Source organism: Lemur catta, chromosome 16 (assembly GCF_020740605.2).
Source record: "Lemur catta isolate mLemCat1 chromosome 16, mLemCat1.pri, whole genome shotgun sequence".
Classification (NCBI taxonomy): domain Eukaryota; kingdom Metazoa; phylum Chordata; class Mammalia; order Primates; family Lemuridae; genus Lemur; species Lemur catta.
Window position 1 is genome coordinate 14,199,026 of NC_059143.1, and position 24,248 is coordinate 14,223,273.

Here is a 24,248-nt window from a genome sequence, read left to right on the forward strand (position 1 = left end):
TCCTTTCTTCCTCCTGTGTCTCCTTCCCATGTACTCTCCACCTTTAGGTTTGTTCCTCTTTATAGTTTAGATGTTGCTTTCTCCAGGAAGCCTTCCGACAGTTGCTGGTTGGATGGTGTCGAGCATGGGAAAAATTGATGTGCTTCATTTTGTTTGTGAAATCTGATCCAGTGTCAGTTGAACAGTCAAGTAGAGGTGTGTAGTAGCTTGTTGGGTACACAAGTCTGGGGATTAGGGACGAGGTCTAGGTTGAGAGTATAGATTTGGGAGTTACCAGCTTGTACCTGGTAATTAAAGCTGTATAGCATATGAGATAAGCTAGGGAGGAGAGTATGGATTGGGAACACAAGTATTGAGCTGAATCCTGAAGAAAACCAACACTTAAGGGAGAATGAAGAGAGGAGAGGAAGATTGAAGAGTGGGCAGTAAGATTAGAGGACAACTAGAAAAGCATGATTTCATGGAAGCCAAGCATGTCCAGTAGGATGAGGACCATAAAAAGAGTGTTTGTGGGATTGAACAACGACAAGCAAGTCTTAGTGATCTTGGCAAAAAACACTTGCAGTAGATTAGTGAACAAGAAAGCCAAAGTACAGCAGGGTGCGGGATGAATTGGAAACAGTTCACGTAGCCACTTCTTTCAAGAAGCTTTGCTGTTAAAGGGAGGTAAGGTGAGGATGTGGGATATCTGTCAGAGAGGTTATTTAATGCTAATGGAAAGGAGCTTGGACAGAAGAAGGGGTTGTAGATACAGGAAGCAGGGCAGTTAATTGATGGAACTCAGTTATTAGGGAGATTGGTATGTCCAGACAGAAGGATTACCTTTAGCCATGAAGATGTTTTGACAGAAGGAAATGAGGAAAACAATGGTATGGGTGCAGTGATGTGTGGTTTAGGAGGGCCAAGAAATTAAATGACATCCACTTGAATGAATTTTTCTCCTCATTGAAGGCAGAGGTAGTTATCTACTGAAAGTGAAGAGGCATAGAAAAGTGGTGTTTTTGCTAAGTGGAGAAAGTTTGAAATAGTTGCTGTGGAGAATAGGAGAGAGAATAGCCTTGAAGAATAAAGAAAAATTATTGATGAGAGACAGATTTTTCAGTTGGAGACAACAACATAACAGTGGTATCATCTGCATAGCTGTGTGACTTGGTATATTTGCTCAAGCACCTTCATTTTCAGCCTAGATTGGAAGCCTTAGGCTTGGTATAGAGAAGGTGACTAACAGTTTATCCAAGGTTGCCATTTGCTCAGTAGATGTGATAGAAGTAGGGGACAAGACAATTGAGGAAGTTGGTTAAAGAGATAAACCATGAAGTCTAGACCAGGAGTTGGCAGACTATACCCTATGGGCCAAAGCTGGCCCACTACTTGTTTGAGTTTTTTTACATTTTAGATGTTTACATTGGTACCTGTATAATATCTATAATGTGCCTCCTGGTCTACAAGGCCTAAAAATATTTACTATGACATTTGGCACTTTAGGAAAAAGTTTGCTGACTCCTTACCCAGACTAAAATAGAATTATAAACAGGAGGAGACTAACAGGTAGAGAATAGACAGTTCAAGGGACTTAAGGTCTCCAAATAGTAGGTATATATCAGGAGTAAGTGAGTGAGAGACCTGGGAGGGATAGAGGTAGTGGTGAGATTGGATTGTGAGTTAAAAGATTTCAGAGCAGGGGCAGCTGGGAGTGATCACATGGTAGAAAGTAGCCAAAGCAGAGGGGATGTGACTGTCAGTAGAGTTGAGGTCAAGGAACTCAGCACCTGAGTGGAGATAGTGAAGTTGCCCACAAGTTGGAAGAAGGGAAGACTGAAGACCTGCCATTCATATTGCCAATTTGGGATAGGAGAGTTTATATGATAAATAACAGAATCAAATATTCAGTCCCTAAAGGTGAGGGAAACCTGACTGGAAAGCTGACTGTTATTTTTTTTAAAGACATGGGGCTTGCTTAAGAGCCAGCAGTGTGGAAGAGGTTGCTAGTGGATGAAAAGGCTCATGCATTAGTCTGCGTTCATAGATGGAACCATGCCACAGGAAGCAGAGCCACTGGAACTTGGGACGGTGAACTGAAACTGATCACTAGGGCTTTCAACTGTTTTGCTAGTGATTCATGTAGAAGGAGACAGCTTCCTTTGTTGCTGTAGTTCTTGAAGATAGAACCAGCATGAGTTTGTGAATATAAACTTCACCTTTCCTTTAGTGCTCTATGGACGTAATCAGAATGACTTTCCTTCATCACTAGAGGTCATTCTTACAGCAGAACCAGCTAGATGGCAGGATTGTTGAAGAACAGCTTCCCCATAAATTACCTTCAAGTCCTTTCTAAATCCACATTCTGTGATAAATTAAGTAGGATGCAATTTTCTCTATGAGCTAAAAAAAGAAAACCCATTTAATTCACAGATGATTCTTAACCTCTAATTCCTGTTTGTGTATTACTGAGTACCACCTCTGTTGCAGTCACTTTGTAGGGCTACAAAAATGAGTGATACCCCTTGATATTGTGCTATTTATCCATAAAAACCTCTCCTTTAGCCATTATTTATTTCTTTGTATGTGGGAAAGTGGCAGTCACACTTTACTTTTTAAATTTTATTTGTTAAATTTAGAGATAGAGTCTTGCTGTGTTGCCCAAGCTGGTCTTGAACTCCTGGGCTCAAACTCAATTTTTTTTCTTTTTGAGATATGGTCTCACTGTGTTGCCCAGGCTGGTCTCAATCTCCTGGGTGTAAGTGATCCTTCTACCTCAGCCCCCTGAGTAGCAGGGACCATAAGCGTGTGCCACCACACCCAGCTTACATTTTCTGCCTTATTTTATCCTAATGTCAGGATCACAGATAGAACATTGTTGTCCACCAATATGAATATCTCATGGTATAAACAGTCAAGAAATGTAAACAATGCCTTTGCTATGCTACTCTCTCCATGGGCTTGCGCAATAATGCCTCACATGTAGTGAGCTCTCAACAAATGTTTTTTTAATTGAATTGAAATCTTCCATTTCTGTAGTAGCATAATTTGTACCTTTGGGCAAAACTTGATTTTAATGTGTTGTTTTGTGTGTGTGTGCTTGTTTTTGAGTAGTTGATGGATTTGCAACTGAGTGACAGTAACTTTCGTCGACACATCCTGTTGCAGTATCTCATTTTATTCCAATATCTCAAGGGGCAGGTCAAATTCAAAAGGTAAGTTAATATAAGTAAACAACTTATAAACAGTAGAAAAGGACTTGCTTATTGTTGTATTTTTCTCATGTATTAGGTCTGTTTTATGTATAAGGACAACATCTCTGAAACACTTCTATTGCAGTAGACATACAGCTAACTGGGGACTTCCAGATGCTAGAATATTTGTTTTAAGGAAAAGGTGTTAAACTGTCAATGCTAATCTTTCCTGCTGAGCTCCAGGGCTTCCTGGGAGTTCTCTTTTTTATTGGTGGGTGGAGGTCTCTGCTCCAGACTTCCATTGTTCCCTTCTCACCTCACTCAGCCCTTCTCCAAAGCTGATTTGCAAACGAAGCCAGTAACATTTCTCTCACAAGGTATGGAGCTGTCTAGGATACATTAGAACTAAAAGATGCAAAAGAAATCTTTTTTTTTTTTTTGAGACAGAGTCTCACTTTGTTGCCCGGGCTAGAGTGAGTGCCATGGCATCAGCCTAGCTCACAGCAACCTCAGACTCCTGGGCTTAAGTGATCCTACTGCCTCAGCCTCCCGAGTAGCTGGGACTACAGGCATGCGCCACCATGCCCGGCTAATTTTTTTTGTATATATATTTTTAGTTGGCCAGATAATTTTTTTCTATTTTTTTTTTAGTAGAGAAGGGGTCTCACTCTTGCTCAGGCTGGTCTCGAACTCCTGACCTCGAGCGATCCACCCGCCTTGGCCTCCCAGAGCTAGGATTACAGGCGTGAGCCACTGCGCCCGGCGCAAAAGAAATCTTGAAACAAATAGTCTTGAAGCAAATAGGAGTTCAAATTTCTATGAGGTTTCATAAAACCTCATCAGAATCTTTACTGTCTGTCTAAATCATCTGGGGACAAGACCATTTTCTCTTGTCCATAATTGAAGTGGAGCCCATCTTTACTTGACAATATTTGTGTTAAGTATGCAAAGCAGTGTGGTATTAGTCATACGAAGGACATGACTACTGCTTGCTGGGTTTGAATCCTGGTGTTACTTGCTGTCTTCAGTGCTGCCCTTTTTTTTTTTTTTTGAGACAGAGTCTCACTTTGTTGCCCGGGCTAGAGCGAGTGCCGTGGCATCAGCCTAGCTCACAGCAACCTCAAACTCCTGGGCTCAAGCGATCCTCCTGCCTCAGCCTCCCGAGTAGCTGGGACTACAGGCATGTGCCACCATGCCCGGATAATTTTTCCTATATATATATTTTTTAGTTGGCCAGATAATTTCTTTTCTATTTTTAGTAGAGACGAGGTCTCGCTCTTGCTCAGGCTGGTCTCGAACTCCTGACCTCGAGCTATCCACCCGCCTCGGCCTCCCAGAGGGCTAGGATTACAGGCGTGAGCCACTGTGCCCGGCTGAGTGCAGCCCTTTTAAACTTATAATAGGTAGCAGCATATGGTAAACACTCAAAAAATGTTATTTCTTATCCTTCTATTTTGGAGGCTTGGTATAACATAGGAGAAAGATCAAGGACTTTGGAGTCAGATTTAGGTTTGAATTCAAGCTTTGTGGCCTTGGGCAAATTATCACATCACTGTAGTTTCTGTTTAATATGTGCATGTAGAATGAGAATTCAACGAAAATGCATGTAAAGTACTCAGATCCTAGCACATGGCAGTCTATCAAAATTTACTGGATGGCTGTAAAGGATAAGTTCATAGTGAAAGGTGTTAGTGGCAGCTATTAACAATTTGGGGTTTGCCTATAGCCTTTTCTAAGGTTTTGGATTTTTCATGGCATTTTGAAAGAGTTTTAAAGGAATGTACCGTGCCATTCTGAATGTGCATCATATTTAGGAATATGTTAATATTGTCTCGAGATTTTCATCTTACATTAAACTTATTTTAGGAAACGTTTATTCTTTAGTTAATCTGATTGAGTAATTGAATGTTTTATTCTTCTGTACACACCTTCATATCTTCAGTTCTAACCCTCTTGAGGATAAAGTGCAAGAATTTTCTCCTATAGTTCTCTCATTTGTGACTATTCTTATCTTGGTAATTTTTGACACAATAGTATGGTTAACTTGTATGTTACATGCCTTTTGTTTTTTAAACCTTTAAATTGAACATACATCACTGTAACTCATGCATGCTTTCATTGCTTTGTTCTCTAGTTCAAACTATGTTTTAACTGATGAACAATCACTTTGGATTGAAGATACTACCAAATCAGTTTATCAAGTAAGTTCAACACGCAACAAACCCATGATTGAAAAAATGGAAATTTAGAATTTTCTTTGTTTCAGCCCCAAATAGGAAAATAAGGATAAAGTTAAGCTCAGGTACAAGACCACAAACACTCCTTGGTTCTCTGCCTACAAACCACTCCTATGATGCAGAAAGTTGTTGAAAGCTTAGTATATTCTTTCTAATCACAGCTACTATCTGAAAACCCCCCCGATGGAGAAAGATTTTCAAAGATGGTAGAGGTATGTGTTTCATATTTACACAGTCTTGTTAGCAGCAAATAGAATTTCAGAAGATTCCATTATGCAAATACAATTTTTGTTTTTCTCAGCATATATTAAACACTGAAGAAAACTGGAACTCATGGAAAAATGAAGGCTGCCCAAGTTTTGTGAAAGAAAGGTAAATATATATTCATCACAAGAAATATGAGAAAGGCACTTCAAATATAGTTTGATATGATTATATCATGTACAGATATGTGTAATACATATTTCATATAAAAAATATAAGTTAAACTCTGTAAGAGTACACTTTGATTACTTCTATTTGTATTTTTTACCTCAAATCTCTTGTCATTAAGTTCCCAGAAAAATTGATCTATATTAATTATTGAAGAAAATGCTGTACATCTACTTCTTGTAATCCAACCTACTATGTGGCATTTTTGTCGTATCTGATGAGTATTCTATTATAATATGAAGCTTTTGGTCTTTAGGGAGAAAACAATAACTAAATTTTCTTTTACATTAAACATTCTTCCATTTCTGTTATCCATTTGTAATTCCAAAAATAGCGTATGTTTTGTTCACCACAGAACATCAGATACCAAGCCTACAAGAGCAGTACGGAAGAGAACAGCCCCAGAAGACTTCCTAGGGAAAGGACCCAACAAAAAAATTCTGATGGGAAAGTAGGTTAACTTGTCTTCTTATGTGAGATGTTCTTAGTTATTTTTATATTTTGACGATGTTACTTTAAGAACTGTCCAGTTTTACACATCCAAATATAATATGAATTTGTATTTGGCACATACATAGATACTAAAGCAAACCACACCCTTCAGTCTATCTTGCCTGTTATGTGGTTTCATAAACCTTCATTTTTGTCTCCAGCTTTAATATCCATGGCTTTGGGATGTGCCATTTTTTCCATTTCACAGATAATAGAATTGCTATTTAGACTGATGCAGCTCACTTCTAGTTGCCACAAGGTACCATAATCCTTGAGTTCTGTTACCATCCAGTTAACCATCGCTTTATATTGTGCTTGAATGGTTGTAGAAAAAACGAATGATTATATGGTTATCATTCATTATCATGATTAACAATTATGATTATCATTATATGATTATCTATATTCTCATATAGAAAATTTGTTAAATACCAAAAATTATGAAGGAGAAAATAAAATTCATACTGTCATCTCCCCAAAATCCACTGTTTGCATTGTGTTGTTTTTCTGTTTAGTTTTAAGGCATATGAGGATGGTGTCCATAAACAATGTATTTATTTATGCTTCTTTCTATTTTGTAGTGAGGAGTTGACAAGGCTTTGGAATCTCAGTCCTGATAATATGGAAGCCTGTAAATCAGAAACAAGGCAAGTGGAAAATTTTTCAGATGAAGTATTGCTTTTCTCAAATGCTGAGTAGATAGAGCCTTTTCTCACCTATGACTAGAGCTTAAAAGAAATTTAAAAGTTTATTGTGGTTGAACTTTTGACATAGCAGAATATGGCTTCCCACCATACAACACCTAGAAGTACGATAAGATAATTTTAGAAATCACAAGATAATAAAGATTCACAAACAAAACTGAAACTACAAACCTGAAGAGTAAGCCTGTAAACTGATGTGGTTACATCCAGCTGGGGAGCAGTGCAGGGATTCTCAGTTTCGAGAACCAGGAAAGTTGGGTTTTAAAAGTCACAAAAGAAGGCCGGGCGTGGTGGTGGCTCATGCCTATAATCCTAGCACTCTGGGAGGCCAAGGCAGGTGGATTGTTTGAGCTCAGGAGTTCGAAACCAGCCTGAGCAAGAGCAAGACCCCGTCTCTACTAAACATAGAAAGAAATTATCTGGCCAACTAAAATATATATATAGAAAAAAATTAGCCGGGCATGGTGGCACATGCCTGTAGTCCCAGCTACTCGGGAGGCTGAGGCAGTAGGATTGTTTAAGCCCAGGAGTTTGAGGTTGCTGTGAGCTAGGCTGACGCCACGGCACTCACTCTAGCCTGGGCAACAAAGCGAGACTCTGTCTCAAAAAAAAAAAAAAAAGTCACAAAAGAGCAGAAGGTAAGGCGTTAGGCCTGCGCAAATTTGTGAGCGAGTTTCCCCTGAATAAAGCTGAACTTGCTGCAGCACTATACTATCTGTAAAAGAAGGGCAGAGGGTGAGGGGGGATACTGGCACAGGAAACAAGGAAGCTTGCCTATTTCTACTGAGGTCTGGGTGAAAGCTTAAAATATTCCCTGAGAAATTATTAATATAACAAGTATGTTCTCATGTAGTCTTGGAGTTTAAATTTATATTACCAGCAGTATAAAGGAACCCTCAAGCTAATGCAGTGAACTAGAAAGTCCCAGCTGGTGATAAAAATCTTTCTAGAGGTCACACCTTCAACTCAAACCACACAAGTTTCCCACAGATAAAAATCCAAAGATAAGTTCACCATCCAAACTGAAAAAATATTCATGGGCCAGGTGCGGTGGCTCACGCCTGTAATCCTAGCACTCTGGAAGGCCAAGGCAGGTAGATTGTTTGAGCTCAAGAGTTCGAGACCAGCCTGAGCAAGAGCAAGACCTGTCTCTACTAAAAATAGAAATAAATTAGCTGGACAACTAAAAATATATAGAAAAAATTAGCCAGGCATGGTGACACATGCCTGTAGTCCTAGCTACTTGGGAGGCTGAGGCAGAAAGATTGCTTGAGCCCAGGAGTTTGAGGTTGCTGTGAGCTAGGCTGATGCCATGGCACTCTAGCCCAGGCAACAGAGTGAGACTCTGTCTCAAAAAAAAAAAAAAAAACATTCATGGAAACAGTCCAGCAGGAGTCAGCAGATAGGACAAGCTACAGAAGTTAGCCACTTGGGATAGTAAACCATCACTAAAAGGCTGTAAAATAAGTATATTTCAGAAAGTTAAAGACAAAATAAGAAGAAATTGAAAACTAAAGAAAAGAACATGATGCTGTCAGAAGGGATCAGGCAAATTTGAAAAAACAATACGTCTTGAAATGAGAAAATAAAGTCATTGAAATTATAAAATAGGCATATTATAAAATAGCAGACTAGACACGGTTAAAATAAGAATTAATGAGTTAATTAGTGATTCAAGAAATCACCCAAAAAACAATATGGAAGGATCAAGAGTTAAAAAATATGAGTTAAAAACGATAGAATGAAGAGGCCTAATAAACATCTAATGGCAGAAGCAGCAATAGAGAATGGGAAAGAGGCATAATCAAGATAATGGCAGAATAGGCATGAATTCTTAGGTACAAGAAATACAGGCCTTAAGGAGCATAAACCGAATAAATCCATATCTCTATACATGAAAATAAAGACACCAGAGAGAAAAACAACCCACAAAAGAGAAAAATTAAACTAACTTCACGAACAACAAAAGAAATCAGAAGACAGTGGGATGAGAGCTTCAAAATATTGAAAGTATCAACCCAGAATTCTGTAATAAGTCAAACAAGTTGTGATCAGTTGAGTGATTAAGAAATAGTTATTTTCAGGCCAGGCGCAGTGGCTCATGCCTGTAATCCTAGCACTCTGGGAGGCCGAGGCGGGTGGATTGTTTGAGCTCAGGAGTTCGAGACCAGCCAGAGCAAGAGCGAGACCCCGTCTCTACTAAAAATAGAAAGAAATTAGCTGGCCAACTAAAATATATATAGAAAAAATTAGCCGGGCATGGTGGCACATGCCTGTAGTCCCAGCTACCCGGGAGGCTGAGGCAGTAGGATCGCTTAAGCCCAGGAGTTTGAGGTTGCTGTGAGTAAGGCTGACGCCACGGCACTCACTCTAGCCCGGGCAACAAAGCGAGACTCTGTCTCAAAAAAAAAAAAAAAAGAAATAGTTATTTTCAGACTAAAACTTTGAGAACCTATAATCAACAGTCCCTAGTAAAAAGCTGTCATAGAAGGAAACTGAACCCAGTATGGAGGAGTGAGTTGCAAGAAAGACATTAGTAAACATGAAGAATTCTAAATAAGTCTTATCAAGAATTCACTGTATAAAATAGTAATAACTACTAATTAGGGACTATTTTAAAAGGCAGAGCTAACATACTTGCTAAAAGTGACATATAAGACAGGAAAGAGTGGTCAGAATTAAAGAATGTTATAGATCAAGGGTAGAGATAATGAATAGCTAGACTTTAAGTCAAGCAGGCTTGTTAAATATGTGAAAGAAATAGAATATTAATTTTTAAACAAATTGAGGGGTAAGAAAGTAAATATAGAAAATTCAAGCAATCAAATAGAAGACAGGAGAGGAGAAAAAAGCACAGAGGAAACAAGTAACAAAGCACAAAACAATATAAATTAAAATATATAATAGATATAAATGGACTTTCTGGCTCAGAGACAGAAATTGGCATTATATTTTTAAAATCCATCTATATATTATTTACAAGAAACACACCTAGGTTGAAACCAAAAGAATTAAAAAAAAAGATGTAATATGTATAGTTATGTTAATATCAGACAGAAAAGTCTTAAAGGCAGAAAGCATTATTAAAAATAAAGGCAATCATTGTATACAGATTTTTAAAAGTATCGGAAACATACAGACATTTTAAGCCTTATTTCCTGAGAATGTAGTCTTAAAAATTTGACAGAAGTAGAAACTGACCAATCCACTATCTAGTAGAAGAATTTTGACATACCTTTCTCAGTATTTAATAAATCTGGTAGAAAAAAACTTAGCATTATACATTCAGAATTTAACAAGATAATTATAGGTTTGATCTTATAGAAACCACAAATTTATGTAAGCTATACATGCATAACAAAAACTTACAAAAGTACTTAAAAAATTCTTAACACACTTCTATATAATCAAAGAAGAAATCATAGTGGAAATTAGAAAACATAGATGATAACTAAAAATTAGAAAACAAATGATAATGAAAATACTACATGTTCAGATGTTGAGGACCTGACTCAGAGCAAGGAAGAAAATTTATAGCCTTAAGTGTTGATATTTTTTTAAAAACATAAAATATAAAAATTAACCAAGTTAAGTAAGAGTCCAGCACTGAGGCTTCGAAGAACAGAGTACACTCAAAGGAAGCAGAAAGCAAAATAAGACTAGAAATCAATAAAATAGCAAACAAATAATAGTGAGGGTCAACAAAAGCAAGTTTTTAAGACTAGGAAAAAATAAACTTCTAGCAAGAATGATAAGTAAAATTAAGATTCCCACCAAATCTATGAGAATAAGCCAGGTGTGGTGGCTCACGCCTGTAATCCCAGCACTTTGGGAGGCTGAAGCAGGAGGATCACTTGAGGCCAGGAGTTCAAGACCAGCCCAGGCAATACAGCAAGACCCTATCTCTACAAAAAATTTAAAAAAATCAGCTAGGCATGGTGGTGCACACCTGTAGTCCCAGCTACTCTGGAGGCTGAAGCAGGAGGATCACTTGAGCCCAAGAATTTGAGGTTACAGTAAGCTATTATTGCGCCACTGCAGTCCAAGCCCAGGCAACACAGCAAGACCCTGTCTTTAAAAAATAAATAAATGAAAGTAAATGTCAAAATTTTTTTTAAAATATGAGAGGAAGTTAACCCAGTGGAAAAATGGACAAAGGAATAATCATATTCAGAAGTAGAAACCTTAATCTGAGAAGATGCCCAACTTCACTAGTAACTAGAAGTACAGTTAAAAACCACAGCAGGCAGTTTCATAGCCAAGAGATTCAGCAATTTTAAAATACTAAGATTTTATAGGAATTGTGGATAAAAATAATTTCCCAGCACTGCTGGTGGGAATCTAAATGGGATAGCCACTTTAAAAGACAATTCCGGCAATGTCTGAAAGTTGTATATACCCTGAGACCTAGCCCTTCCACTCCTGGGAATATTGATGCTTAAAATAGTGTTTTTAAAACTTCAGGTTGAGAATCATTGGTGGTTTATGAAGTCGGTTTAGTAATTTCAACCAGCATTTTTTAATGAAATAGAAAATATACTTTTGTTAAACATTAGCTTCTATACTGTACAAATACTTGCATATATTATGTGTATTGGGTTGCAATATAAAATGAATTTTACTGTGGGTTGCAATAGAAGTTTGAAGGCCATGGTGCCTAAAGAAATTAGTTCATTCACAAGGGTACCGGGTACAAGAATATTTGTTTAGCATTGTCAGAGCAAAAAATAGGAAAACAGCCTAAATATCTCTGAACAGGACATGCATAACTTGTGGCATGTTCATAAAATATAATACATTAGAAAATGAATGGATGAGAACTACTGTACAACAGAGGCATACTTCAGAAAATCAAGTTGTAAAAGGGTACAAGCAGGATGCCATTAATAGACAGTTACAAACATTCAAAACAATATATACTTAAGATTTTTTTTTTTAAGGCACAGGAATAAGTACCAAATTCTGGATAGTGCCTCTAGGGAGAGAGGAGAATGCATTAAAGAGGAATGCACAGGGATCCTCAGTTGTATTTGTAGTGTTTCTAAAAATCTGAAGCAAACATGGTAAAAGCCTGGGATGTGAATACAGACATGTTTGTTACATTAGTCCTGATTGCTTGAAATATGTACTAATTTTAAAACTAGCAAATGGTTCCACAACATTTGTGAATGATCACTCTGGCTGTTTTATTGTGAATCCTGTTTTGTCCATATGACATGTAGAAGAAAAGAGTGATGATAAACTCACAGGAAACCTCACAAACCTGCAGTGTTTATTGATTAAGGAGCATGTAATTTTATTGAAATGTTAGGTCATAAGATTGAAATGCCAGAGTTTTCTTTAGAGAGCCCATTTTTCTAGTTTTAATCAAAGATGTCTTCTGAGCTGATCCTTGGATCTAATTTCTTTAATTGGCTCTGTATTAAAATTTTATTTCTAAAAACAAATTCAAAAAAGATGCAATTAAAAACCAACCATGCTACCATGGTAACAATTTAAGAGCTAAAAGTTAAACTCTTAAAATCTCATTATGGCCTGGTTATTACTGATAGTTTTTATTTAATTAATCCTGGTTAAAAGAAAAAAGGACCCATGGAAGAGACATAATGTTAAAATCTCATATTTGTTGGTGAAATTCAAATGCTATAAAACCCCCGGCTGCTCTCATGAATAGCATATTCATACATTATAGTATACAGTGTGTATTACATCATATACAATCAATATGTAGCAAATAATATATATTATGTAGTGTTAGACAACCCCCTTTATTTATTGCCCTTTTTTAGTTTTGAGTGTTTTAACCTCCTTAAAAATCTGAGTTCTGAAGTCATCTAACTGTAACTAAAGTATGAGTACCATTAGAAACTTTTATTGCTATTTTATGAGCATTTATAAGAACATACATGATCCTCACTAGTTATTTTACAATACCCAGGGAATACATGCCAACTTTGGAGGAGTTCTTTGAAGAAGCCATTGAACAGGCAGATCCTGAAAACATGGTTGAAAATGAATATAAGTAAGTAATGTTTTTCATGAGCTAATTTTCATTTTCTGCAATACTTTTTCTTAGGAATTGTGTATACAACTAGAAAGCTTATTAAGGGAGCCAGTTGATAGTAGTACTGTTTCCTCTTAGATGAGTTTATGGTCCAAGTTCACATTACTCCACATCCTGATTTCAAGGTTTATTCCTGTTGACTAAAAAGCATGACTTGAAATCACCTTTGTTTTAAAATACAAGAATTTCCCACATCTCCCTCCAACAGTGACCTCTGTATCCCCTTCAAAGTATAGTATTTCCCAACAGTCCTAATAATTATTGCCTTCATTTCCTCACCTTCCGGTCTCTCGTCAGCCCACTCCAGCTGGACTGTCTTTCCTGTCACTCTTACCAAGGTCACCTGTTCTCTGACCTCTCAGCATTTGCCAGGTGGCCTGTCCTAGGATGTTTTCTTCTCTTGACATCCACGAAGCTCCACCCTCCTGCTGTTTGCCCTTCCCCTCAACGCCCACTCTGCCTCAGTCTCCATCACATGGCACCTCAGCCTCTCAAATTTTGGAGTACCTTCAGGACTGAGTCTCAGCCTCTTTATCTAGAACCTTCTGGGTGATACCATACAGTCTCATGGTTTTGAATAGACATTATAGAGTAGTGATTTAGGGGCAAGGGCCCTCTTGTCAGAATGCGTAGGTTCTGATCCCTCTACCATACTGCCTAGGGTGACCGGGGCTAAGTCAGTGTTTAAGCCTCATGTCCCTTTCCTCATCTGTTAAATAGTGGCAGTACCAATTTCACAGGATTATTCTGAGGATTAAATAAGATGATTCACTTTGAACCATGCGTGGCATGTAGTTAACACACAATATTCCTGACTAGTGTGATTAGAGTTGTTACAGTTGCTGTGACTTCTTAACTAGTCTCTGTGGTCAGTGCTCCATGCGTCAGCCAGTGATCTTTAAAGTAAATGCATTAGTCCAATCTCCTGCTTAACACCTCACAGTGAGGGCCGGTTCCAAACTCCTTCCCGGGGCCTCCTTGATCTGGCTCACGCCTAGCTCCAGCCATGCTGCCTCTTTGCTCATCTTCTCTGCTTTAACCTTTCCTTTCAGGACCTTTGTGTTTACTGTTCCACTTGCTTGACCCACTTTTCACTGAGGTCGTCCTATGGCCGGTTCTCTCACTCCAGTCCCCTGGCTGGGTCGCTCCTCCCCTCCCCAGATCCCTCTACTGTGTTCCCGTGGTGTTTGTTTCATAAGCACCTAGCCCCATCCAAAGTTCTCATTGCTCATGTTTCCCTTACCACTGTCTGAAATTGTCTTGTCCCTTGTGTGCCTGTCAACATGTCCACATGACTGTGTCAGGTACCAGGCAAGTACTTACCATATACCATTTTACCATTAAGGAAACTAAGGCGCAGAGGTTGAATTTATTTAAGTTCTCAGCTAGTAAATGGCAAAGCCAGGAAAATCATTCTGGCCTCAAGGGTCCTGCTTTTCACTACAGCATGATTCTGCCTCAGTGTTGAGGGTGCACATCCTCTGTGTGTCTCCACAACCCCAGTGTCTGGCTCAAAAACATCTGTTAGTTGAACAAGTATTAATTTATCATTGTTACATAGGACTAGGTGGATTCTTTCTTAACGTGATAGTTCTCTAGGATTGGTTTAAGACCTTGAATGGTATGGATCTGTGGGGAATGAGAAAATATATGGACAGGGAATTTTGAAAATGCTTAAAAGAATCAAATTTTAACTGTTTAGGCAAAGCCTCATAGCAGGTGTTCACTTGAGAAGAGTCCCCAGTATCTGGGGGTAGTTTTATTAAGTCTTCAGTGGTACCAGGACATCCCAAAGGTAATTTAGGCTCAATTATAAGAGATGTCCAAATAAACCAGATAGCTAATCCGTGAATTTAGGGGATGGGAGAGACTTCCAAAAACTCAAATGGAGTAAGTGTGTGCTTTGGATTCTTCACCAGCGTTGCCTATTTCTGGAACATTATCTTTAGGATTTCTCTGATGTTTCTACTTTACCTTACTACAACCTATTACTGCTGTGCTTCATTAGGGAACAGTTCATGGATTCTGTGCTTGACATCACTGGTTACTGTGTTGGCTACTGGATGTTTCTTTTTTAGTATTTGAAACATTTTTATTCCTTGAGGTTGGTATTAATTACAGATATTATAAAAATAGAAACCCAAATATTCATCAAATTAACATGATCAAAACTCAATGTTTAATTTATAAAACATTCTGAAACATCTGCAGATGACAAGTGTAGATAATCAACCCACTGAATGTAAGTACATAACTATTATGAATTTATTTTTTTCCAAATGGATGGATGATTCCTGTCATATATATACAGCATCTATTCAGTATTGAATATATACTCATTGATTGTTAAAATTAAATAAAATGTATGTAAACTTTTAAAATATGTTTGCTGCATATGAGCCTGCCTCTTCAGACTGTTGGTTTCTATTATTTATAAGTGGATTACATACTGAGAGGTTCTTTAGGAATGGGATTAGAATGAAAAGGAATGATACTTTAAGGTAAATAGCTCAAAGTATAGAATTTCACATGGCAGAATTATATAACATTAAGGAGAAGAAAATATAGAAATAGAAAACTATAAATTATAAAATTGACATCTCTTTATAGGGCTGTGAATAATTCAAATTATGGTTGGAGAGCCCTGAGACTGTTAGCGAGGAGAAGCCCTCACTTCTTCCAGCCAACCAACCAGCAGTTTAAAAGTTTGCCAGAATATCTCGAAAACATGGTAATAAAGCTAGCCAAGGAATTACCAGTAAGTAACATAGATCAATTTTTTCATATCTTTTAGTTGACATTGTCTTTAAAATCACTATTTTGAGCAAAGAACTAAACTTAGTTTATCATGTGAGAAAAAGAATAGTGATCCACAAACGCCCATGTTTTTGAGGGAAAAATGCATCTGAATATACATTTACAAGAAAATACATAATGCAAGTTTACAGTACTTTGTGTTAACTGTTATCCACCTATGAACTCAGACATGAATTCTGGCTGCTTGCCTATGCATTATATTGTCTTTTATCAAAGACGGAGTCTAAGGGGTAGCAGTAGGGAAGTTGGCCTTTCTCCTGTTCTCTTTTCCTGTACAGTTTCCTAAGGGTATTACTATGATATGGTAGTAACAATGCTATGTGTCTAAAAATCTAATAAAATTATGATACTTGCTCCCTGGTCTTCCCTGAGGCCATCTTTATTAAACTCTAGGTATTAATATTTGCAAATCCTGTTACGGGGCTTCTTGCTGCCTCCCATCTTCCCCTGCTCACTCTGTCTGCAGGTTGAGCGGCCCCCTGGGATCCTTATGTGCAGTCCCATTTAATGTGAGGTTCTGGAATCCTGTACTCAGAATCACTCAGCCACTCCTATCTCAACAAAAAATCTCCAGTTATCTTACTTCAGAGGTTGACATTCTTTTAAACATTTGTCTTTCTCATTTTCAGCCTCCTTCTGAAGAAATAAAAACAGGTGAGGATGAAGATGAGGAGGATAATGATGCTTTACTGAAGGAAAATGAAAGTAAGAATTGAATTTTCTTACCTATTTTACAAAATTGGAAAAGATTGGGGTTCTTTGTTGAGAGGTACGTTTATTTAATTTGATCTACTTCTCAACTACCATTTTATCTTAGCTCTGTTTCTGACTTACATTGAAGAATTAAAACTCTGCATAACTTTTAAAATATTGCAATTTATGCAACAATATTTGGAAATAATGGTATTTTAAAAGGGAAGGAAGACACCTACATTTGAAGGTGACCAGTACCTCTGTTAATTTATTGGGGACTGGAGGGGGAGCCATTCTTTTTAGGGAACCCCTTTATAAATTATAATAGAGGTAACAGCTTTGATCATGCTTGTAAGAGCAGTATTCAACTTGAAAATATAAAAAAGAATTGTCTTCCTTTAAAATAAAGCTTATTAAAGGTGATTAATAACCCATTGGCCCCGCAGCATTCCAGGTCTGCTGTATACTTAGGATTGCATTTCTCACTGTACTTTGTGCATAATTTATTATTTTCTATGTTTTCTAGGTCCTGATGTTCGGCGAGACAAACCTGTAACAGGGGAACAAATAGAAGTATTTGCCACCAAGTTGGGTGAACAATGGAAAGTTCTGGCTCCCTATTTGGAAATGAAAGACTCAGAAATTAGGCAGATTGAGTGTGACAGTGAAGACATGAAGATGAGAGCTAAGCAGCTCCTAGTTGCCTGGCAAGATCAAGAGGGAGTACATGCCACACCTGAGAATCTGATCAATGCACTGAATAAGTCTGGATTAAATGACCTTGCAGAAGGTCTAACTAACGACAATGAGACAAATAGTTAGCTTTTTTTTTTTATTAAAACTGTGATAAGATTTTGTTAACCAAGCAGCATTTGATAAGAGGTCACTGGTTTTGGTAAACAATAAACATTTTTATAACAGTTGTTGTACAGTTGGCTGGTGTTCCAAGAACAACAGAACACATATTGGCTCAAACCAGAGTTTGGGGAGGATGGGAGGGTAGTGGGGGAAAATGGCCTACATGAAGTGACCTCAAGATCACAAATATATTTTTGTTAAATTTATAATGAAGTAAAATAAGCAGCGGTTAGGGATATGTTGTTGTTTCTTATACCGAATTAGTTTCCTACATGCTGTTAGTAGTTATAAACTATTCTGAAATCCCAGAATAATACTTTCTGCAACGATATGACTGCTCTATTCTCACTTATTCATGCTTTAAAGCAGAGGATCGGCAAATTATGGTCTGCTCAGCACATGTTTTTGTAATTAAAAAGTTTTATTCCCCCCCTCCCCTCATACTGTGTATGGCTCCAGTTGTACTAAAACAGCGAAGCCAAGCAATCACAACAGACGCTTTACTGCCTACAAAGCCTAAAGTCTAACGTTATTATCTGGCCCACTGCAAAAAATGTTTGCCGACCCCCAACTTTAAAAGAAAACCTTGCTCGTCTAGTCTTACAAAATTTATTTGACCTCTCAAGACTTCAATTTACCTTAATTATTCTGAAGTTCAAATGAGATGTATGTAAAAGCACCCTATACACAGCAAAGCACTATACAGTAGTGACTCAAGATAACACCATCTACTTTTCCTGTTCCCACATAAGCATTTCCCTTTAGGGCTCTAAGATTAGATCATCATTGTTTTTAATCGTGAAGAAGGGCTACTGAGTGTATATTACACTGTAAATGTTCTTAAACGTCACTGACTACCAAGATGTGATCTAGCATAGCTCTAGTGTTAAAATGGCCTCAGTGTTAGTGGCACAGCATATAAGGCACATTCAGGAATCGACATTTTTTGGCCTACTCTCCCTTCTCAGACACCTCACACGCAAGGCTGAATATTAAAATAGCCTTATTAGTTTAAAACAACACTGGTATAAATCCCATTTCTACTTAAAAAGTATCTTTGGAGTAATTTTTTTTAGATCAAAACGAAATCAAGCTTTTTAGAATGACAAGGAATTACAATTTTTAAAATTCTAATACATTCCATACAAGGCTTATATACTTTGTTCTAAACCTACCTCAATTGGTCTCGTAGCTACAGCATCCAGCAAATCAGAAAATCTGAATTCTAATTGCTAAATTCATGTCCTCATAAAATTGTTCTAACCAGATGAGACAGTGAATAAGAAAGAATTTGCAAAGTTACAGGCATCATACAAACATAAATCATTACAGTTCTTCCCCATTCTAGTCTTCATCCCCCCAACCCAACAAAGTAAAAAGAGTACTGATTGCCAGCAAAGTTTAGGTGAGGAAGCTATTTACACGTAAGTTTCCCTGAAATGCTTATTTTCTCCCCTAGTGTTCTCAGATTACATCACATCAGACTTGAGAGGAAAATGGCCATTATTCTCTAGGAATCTAATTAGTTATCAATGTTAGGCTCTGCAGAGCATTAAAACAACATAAGCAAAGATATGAGATGTCCGTGATAATCCCCAAACTTTATGATTATAAATATCTAACTCAAAATCAGAGATAAACTAACACTATTCTATCCTTTATCCTTACCCTAGCAATCAAGGCTCCTGAAACAAAGCAACTTGAATGTATTAAAATGGAAGAAACCTATCATTCAAATATCTCACATACCTGGTATTTTCCACCATTACTTTAAAATCACTAATATTAAATTTTGGGAATTAACAAGAGAAAAGAAGAAAAACACCAACTGAGCCAAGGAACGAATCTGATAACATCACTGCATTCAGCATCCAAAGAAATCTATTAATTTTACAACTTTGTATTTAATTTTAAATGGAATATGGGCAGGCAAAGATGATAAATATTTTCCAATCAACAGTTAACAGCACAATAACATCAACCATCTGCAGAAATTATGTAGCATTAAACACCTGAATCTTCAGCCAAGCTCCAACACTCAAAAGACAAAAAAGACTTGAGGTCAAAAGTTGTTAATCCCTCTTTTTTTTTTTTATTAAATATCCTCATTTTCTAAAAATAAGCAACCGGAGCTTGTCAACATTTTTTTTTTTTAAGATTACTACAAAACCATTCCAAAGTTAAATGTACAATCCATAGTACATCAGAGAGAGAGACAATAAATGTATAATCAAATGTGCTAGGCTACTGATCACAATTTATTTTGAAGTCATGAAAAGCCAGCAACAGTAAGGCTGGACAAATACTTGATTGTGCCCATGTTTCCATGGGCTGGACAGCAGCACTCAGTTACACAATGAGAGCAACACTTCCTTTTCCACCGTCCTGGAAAAATTGTTATAAGGCAAAACTATGGGCAGCTACTGAATGGTGGTTTGAACCATGCGAGAACAACAAATAATAAGTAATAGGTGTGCAATAAACATCTGATTGCTGAATTTTAGACTGAAGGCGGCAGCAAGAAAACGTATCACAGAAGGGAATGGTTGAAAAGCATTTCAACTCAGAATTTTAAAAAATTAATGCAAGAAACTTTAAAAAAAAAATGTCTTCCTGCCACTTTTATATAGGGGAACACAATCCAAAGATAATTTTCTTTTATGTAATTTTTTAGGTTGATGCACAGAGTGGTCTGCTTCTGCCCTCTTTTGTTTCACGAGGGGAAACAAAACCATCTAAATGTCTTCCTCCAAAGCTCTGGATTAGAGAAATGATCAACAAGTAGCATTTATTTCACACCTAAGCATAAATAGCTAAAATGAAGATTACTGTTCAGTTTCCTCTTCCATTATTTCAGCTCTGCGAGGCCCATAGAGTAGAACATAAGCGATATGCCAGTCTCCACCACCAGAGAGCCGCAAGATATCTTCTGGTGTTACGATGCTGACCTTATCATCATCAAATTTAATCCATTCATCTAAATAACAAAAGAAGAAAATAAAATTAGTATCAACACAATTCCTGTCAGAGTTTCACTGCACAGCAGGCCCTGAGTGGCTTGATGCATGGCAGCACTCTATCCGCCACACCAGGGGTTCAGGCTCCAGAACGCTGCAGGGTCTTGAGTTACAACTATTTCAACAACAGAACCTAGAGCATTATTTTCCTTTTCCACCCTCATTCTCTCAAGTGGACTCTGGAATTTTCCAGAAGCTATGTGATGTGTGATAATGCAACAGACTAAATGCAGAAACTGACAAGAGAATCCAGCTGTCTTCTAGTAGGCCAGATGGCAGAAAGATATAAAAATGTGTATCAAAACCATTTCTCACTAATATTTTTTAAGAAAATGCCATCTTTTAAATGTTATTTATGTTAATATGTAATGAGTTTATTACTGTCATGTTTAATTATTTTCTGTTTGAATTTCTAATATAGTAAATATTAAGAGATACAAACCTCATAAACAAAGTTCTTTGGGACCTCAATAATTAAGAAGGTAAAGGGGTTCTGAGACCAAAAAGTTTGAAAACCAGAATGACAGAAAATTTATAATAAATACACTGTTTAACAGTTAGAAAAAAAATAGACTTTTTACCTTGTTTCCTTTTTACCCATGATACATAATGCCCCGAAGAACTAGACCTTCCCTGGTGTGTTAGCACTGCTTGTAAGTCATAGTATCCACAATTATTGGAGCCAATATCTAAAGAAAGATGTAAATCCATTAATAGTAGACAGTGAATGTGCTTTCTCAAGCTAGGGTAACAATCAAAAATAACTCAAGTTCAGTTTAGGGAAGTACTACTTAATTAGAATCCAGTAAGTTATTACTGTCCAATCAGAGTTAATTCATGATTGATGTTTTCAGAAATATCTCACTCACAGAACTAAGGAGAGTGATTTTACTGTATGGCATGTTAAGGTAAATTATTCAAGAAACCTGAATTTTTTTTTCTAAAAGCATATCAGAATAAATGTATGTAGCAAGACAGCAATTTTACCTTAAAAAATACACATACAGTAACTCAATTAAAATGAAAATTTTACTTACCATCAGCAAAAGAAAAAGGCTCATATTTAACTTCTTTCTGGGGACTACTCTTTTTGTCACTCTGAGGGAAAAAATATTCAAGTCATGATTTTCGAAATTTGTATTCTCCAGTGAGTATTCAATTTCATAAATATTTACTGTCTCCAAAGCAAAGCACTGAGACAAAGTACAGTCTACCTTACAAATTACTAAAATGACATAACTACAATTAACATAAAACTAAACTCAGAGGTCCTACACTTTATACAATCTTGTTACAGTATAGTAACAGACTACCTGGATGTTATGACCAACTTCAAACTCTAGAACATACCAGTGAATACAGCAGTACAGTTAAACAGTGCCCTAAGGAAGAAAAGGAAAACCCAATTCCCTAATTTTACCAAAATATTATCAAATCACATAGGTAAAAGAAAACTGCCTGAAGAAAAGTCTAATTATTGCAATTTATATTAAATCCCCTAGGCCAGGGCCACCTGCCACTTCAGCCAAAATGAACCAAAATATTTATTCAGCAAAAATTTACCTACATTAAAAAAGGCACGATTAACTAGACAATGACCTCTAGTAGGAATCACTGCCTCAATTCCTTTCAGTGAATGAAAAAAATCAAACTTAGCTAGGCATAGGGCACAAAGTTCTTGAAAATGATAATGGTAATGAAGGCAATGCCAGCAGTTTAAAGATAGCTGAGAAAGCAAGAAGTCAAAGGATTGCACAATAAAAAACGGCAATCAGGTTAACCATACCTGTTTATATAGATAATATGAAACATCTAGAGCAACCATGAAAAAGCTACACAAAGAAATACATTTGAAAACATATAAAATCAAAATACAATTCTAAAAACTGTCCAAGTAACCCACAAAAAGGCAAAAAAAGAAAACAGAACAGCAAAAGATTTAAACACTAATGTAGTCTAAATATACCAATTGCATTTAAATTTAACAGAATTTAAATCATATATGTGCTCTCACCACAATGGCATCAAAATAAAATCAACAGAAATATAACAGGAAAATTCCTTAGACACTTCCAAATAATCCACAAAGAGTAAGTCTCAAGAGAAATAAAATACAAGAAACAGAACGAAAATGAAAATACAATATATCAAAATTTGTGGGTTACAGTGAAACCACTGCTGAAAGGGAAATTTATAGTACTAAATGTATACATTAGAAAAGAGGGAAAATTTGTAATTAGTTCCCACCTTACAAACATACGAAAAAAAGAACAAAATAAACACAAAGCATAAGAAATAAAATAAGAGCAGAGATCAATAAAATTTTAAACAGAAAATAGAGAAAATCAACAAAACAGAGGTAGTTCTTTGCAAAGATCAATAAAATTAACAATTCTCAAGCAAGGAAAAAAAGCCACAAATTGCCAATACCAGGAATGAAATGAGACACATCTCACTACACACCCTGCAGACCTCAAAAGGTTAACAAATGAATATTAGTGCCAATGACACACAAATATGACAAGCTAAATGAAATGGATCAATTCTGCAAAAACGCAAACTACCAAAACAAATCCAATATGAAATAGATCATTTGAATAGCCCTATAACTATGAAGGAAATAGACTTTGTAATTTTAAAACTCCTGAAGTTGAAATCTCCAGGCACAGACTGTTCTACCAGAGGATTCTACCAAATGTCTAGAACAAATTAACACCAATTCTACAATTCTATATAATCTCTTCCAAAAAATAAAAGAGGGGAAAAAAACTCTAATAAATAAATTCAGAATATGAGACCAATACACAAGAATTAATTGCATTTCTATACACTAGCTATGAACATCTGAAAATGAAATTAAAACACCATTTACAAAAGCATCAAAAACAATAAACTACTTAGGAAAAAATTTAACCAAAGTATAAGACTTGTACACTGAAAGCTATAAAAACAGTATTAAAAAATTAAAGACCTAAATGAACAGAAAGACACATCAAGTTCCTGGACTGTAAAACTTAATACTATTAAAATGGCAATGCTCTCAAATTGATCCACAGATTCAATACAATCCCTATCAAAATCCCAATTACTTTTTTTGAAGAAATGGACAACCTGATCCTAAAATATATATGGAAATACAAGGGACTCAATAGCTAAAACAATCTTTAAAAAGAAGAACAAAGTTTGAGGACTGACACGGCACAATTTCAAGCCTTATTAGAAAACTAAGGTAATCAAGACAGTGCGGTACCGGCATAAGGAAAGACACACAGACCAATGGGATAAAACTGATCGTCCAGGCCGGACGCGGTGGCTCACGCCTGTGATCCTAGCACTCTGGGGGTCCAAGGCGGAAAGATCGCTTGAACTCCGGCATTTAGACCATCCTGAGCAAGACCAAGACCCCATCTCTACTAAAAATAGAAAAATTAGCTGGGCATCATGGCCACTAGTCCCAGCTACTCAGGAGGCCGAGGCAAGAAGACTGCTTCAGCCCAGGAGTTCAAGGGTGCAGTGTGCTATGATAATGCCACTGCACTCCCCACAGGGCGACAGAGCAAGACTCTGTCTCAAAAAAAAAAGAAAAAGAAAAAGAAAAACAGTCCAGAAATATACTCACACAACTGATTCTCTACAAAGGTGCCCAATTCAATGGGCAAAGAACAGCCATTTTTAAAAATGATGCTGGGACAACTGGATGCAAAAGAATGAATTTGGACCAGATCTCACACCATATAAATAATTAACCTTGAATAGACCAA

The 24,248-nt window shown here is 36.8% G+C and overlaps 2 protein-coding genes across 5 annotated transcripts in view; one reads left to right on the forward strand and one right to left on the reverse strand.

Annotated features, from left to right (window-relative positions):
* Nucleotides 1–17,532, forward strand: part of THOC1 (THO complex 1) — a 60,637-nt gene extending 43,105 nt beyond the window's left edge. For both annotated transcript variants that reach the window (XM_045527981.1, XM_045527982.1), the window contains 10 exons: nt 3,094–3,194; nt 5,308–5,374; nt 5,572–5,622; nt 5,712–5,782; nt 6,198–6,293; nt 6,916–6,981; nt 12,977–13,060; nt 15,713–15,860; nt 16,549–16,624; nt 17,139–17,532. In XM_045527981.1, coding sequence (XP_045383937.1) covers nt 3,094–3,194; nt 5,308–5,374; nt 5,572–5,622; nt 5,712–5,782; nt 6,198–6,293; nt 6,916–6,981; nt 12,977–13,060; nt 15,713–15,860; nt 16,549–16,624; nt 17,139–17,434 — 1,056 coding nt within the window. In that variant the 3' untranslated portion in view covers nt 17,435–17,532. The remainder of the gene's footprint in view (nt 1–3,093; nt 3,195–5,307; nt 5,375–5,571; nt 5,623–5,711; nt 5,783–6,197; nt 6,294–6,915; nt 6,982–12,976; nt 13,061–15,712; nt 15,861–16,548; nt 16,625–17,138) is intronic.
* Nucleotides 17,533–19,315: 1,783 nt separating this feature from the next.
* The window catches only part of USP14 (ubiquitin specific peptidase 14), a 50,831-nt gene continuing 45,898 nt past the window's right edge, over nt 19,316–24,248 (reverse strand). For all 3 annotated transcript variants that reach the window (XM_045527983.1, XM_045527985.1, XM_045527984.1), the window contains 3 exons: nt 21,525–21,585; nt 21,069–21,176; nt 19,316–20,447 (listed from right to left, as the gene is read on the reverse strand). In XM_045527983.1, the coding sequence (XP_045383939.1) occupies nt 20,296–20,447; nt 21,069–21,176; nt 21,525–21,585 (321 nt within the window). In that variant the 3' untranslated portion in view covers nt 19,316–20,295. The remainder of the gene's footprint in view (nt 20,448–21,068; nt 21,177–21,524; nt 21,586–24,248) is intronic.